Below are 1,719 nucleotides of genomic sequence, written 5' to 3'. Positions count from 1 at the left end.
ATGCTTATCTCTTTTCTGCTGTACTGAGCTCTACCTCGAGGCACTCTATGGTGCGCTGGTCTGGATATGCAGGTGGTTGGCTGTGGTGCGGCGGAGGCACCTCATTGCGCAAACCCCGTAGGTATGCAAGCCGGCTGTGGCGTCGTGCTGGGCCTGACTAATCGGTTGTTGTCATTGTATGCTGCAGATCATTACAGCGCCTGTCTCGCAATACCAGTGGTACATATCGACATACTTACGCAATGCCTTCAGCTTTTAGCACACCGCACCCTAGCAGCGCACGGGACGCAATCGTGTGAAGTTTCCTGCCATAAGCCGGCTTCGGGTGCTTGGTGCATCTCTTTCAATATATGCATATTCAAAAGGTGAACGCAACAATGAATTCTCCTTATTTTAAGCTTGGTGATATCCTCCATCTCACGCTCTGGTTTAGAGTCCTTACGAAAGAATCCGCCGATGGCTCCGTGGAAGTTTATCTAAGTGATATGCGAAATCCGTGCCGAGACGCGAGCGGACATTGCAATTAAAACTTAAAGCCTTCAGCTCATTATCTGTAAAACGGGGCTACTCTATCGCTAATAAAAATGTAGAAACCCAGTTCTGTTTTTTTAGACATCGATCCAGTATGTTGTGCTTTATCTTGATTTCACTAGCGGCTTTTTGTAGCCAAGCTTTTAAAACCATCGAGATTTTCCCCCCAATACGACGTTTCTACGAACCCTCGCGGTTGTACTCGCATCTAAAAGCAAATAAGAACAACCTTTTCTCTCAGTTTTGCACGATTGCTTAGTTCATGCAACACCAGATTTATGTAGGATTTCACAGGGTCGGATTTCAATTCGATTTCGTTATCAAGCTGATACGGTTGTCGGGCAACAAGTTTTAGTAAGCTCACCAGATACAATAACGTCGCGAAAAGATGATTTCCATGTTTCAGTGACTTCCGTATAATATTTAATCTGAGAAACACTCAATTTCATTTTTAATTAAAATTCTTATTTTATAAAGTATTATGTGGATCGAAGTTCAAAAGTTACAATGTACTGCATCGAACCAAATAATCTTGTTCGTTATAGGCTAACTCCTGAAAAAAACTGCATTCACTCCAGTTAGTCGAAACAGATCTTGGTAAATCAACTTGGGGCTCCAGGTTTTTACTACAGCAGTCGTAGTTCTCGTTCCGCAATTAAACGTTACCGTGTTACCCCGCATACTAGACTTAGGTACTCTAACAAGAAGTAGTGTTCTGTTCAAATTGAGGTCAAGTCTCGTTTTGAAATCTCCCGAATAGAACACGGCTTAAATTAATGGTACGGTAGCATGTGTTTGAAATAGTCAACAGAGCGATCAATCGGGAAAGGGTTGATGTATTGTTTGTAGGAATCCCCCGTGCTCTCCTTATTTATTTTTGAGTTAAAAGCAACTTTACGATGAGCAGGGTGCGAAGCCACAGTATCAATCAATGCACAATTAATATTTTGGTAATTAAAAGCTGTAGCCTGCCTCACACCACGAGAAAGATTACACCACATAGCTCAACGAGCGCGATGTCTGTGGAGACCAGCTTACTGGTCGTACTGACGTCAGATAATTGAGTGTTAATCGGTATAACGAAATTCTAGAATTCACAATATGTCGTTCTTCTGATTTCTGCTATTGTGCTTTGCACATGTTTTGGCAAAAGAGGGGTATATTTCTTAGTTATAAATACTCTATTTT

At 42.0% G+C, this 1,719-nt stretch overlaps 1 protein-coding gene across 1 annotated transcript; it reads left to right on the top strand.

The window, feature by feature from the left end:
• Positions 1–66: 66 nt before the first annotated feature.
• Positions 67–259, top strand: PPTG_21406 (hypothetical protein; the record flags this gene model as incomplete). The annotated part of the gene is made up of 2 exons (XM_008897416.1): positions 67–117; positions 188–259. 2 exons carry the CDS (start codon positions 67–69, stop codon positions 257–259), a joined length of 123 nt encoding a protein of 40 aa, XP_008895664.1.
• Between the last annotated feature and the right edge of the window lie 1,460 nt (positions 260–1,719).

This window comes from Phytophthora parasitica, assembly GCF_000247585.1.
Source record: "Phytophthora parasitica INRA-310 unplaced genomic scaffold supercont2.5, whole genome shotgun sequence".
Taxonomy (NCBI): Eukaryota; Oomycota; class Peronosporomycetes; order Peronosporales; family Peronosporaceae; genus Phytophthora; species Phytophthora nicotianae.
Note: the sequence above shows the minus strand (reverse complement) of the source record. Positions and strands in the feature narration are given on the sequence as shown.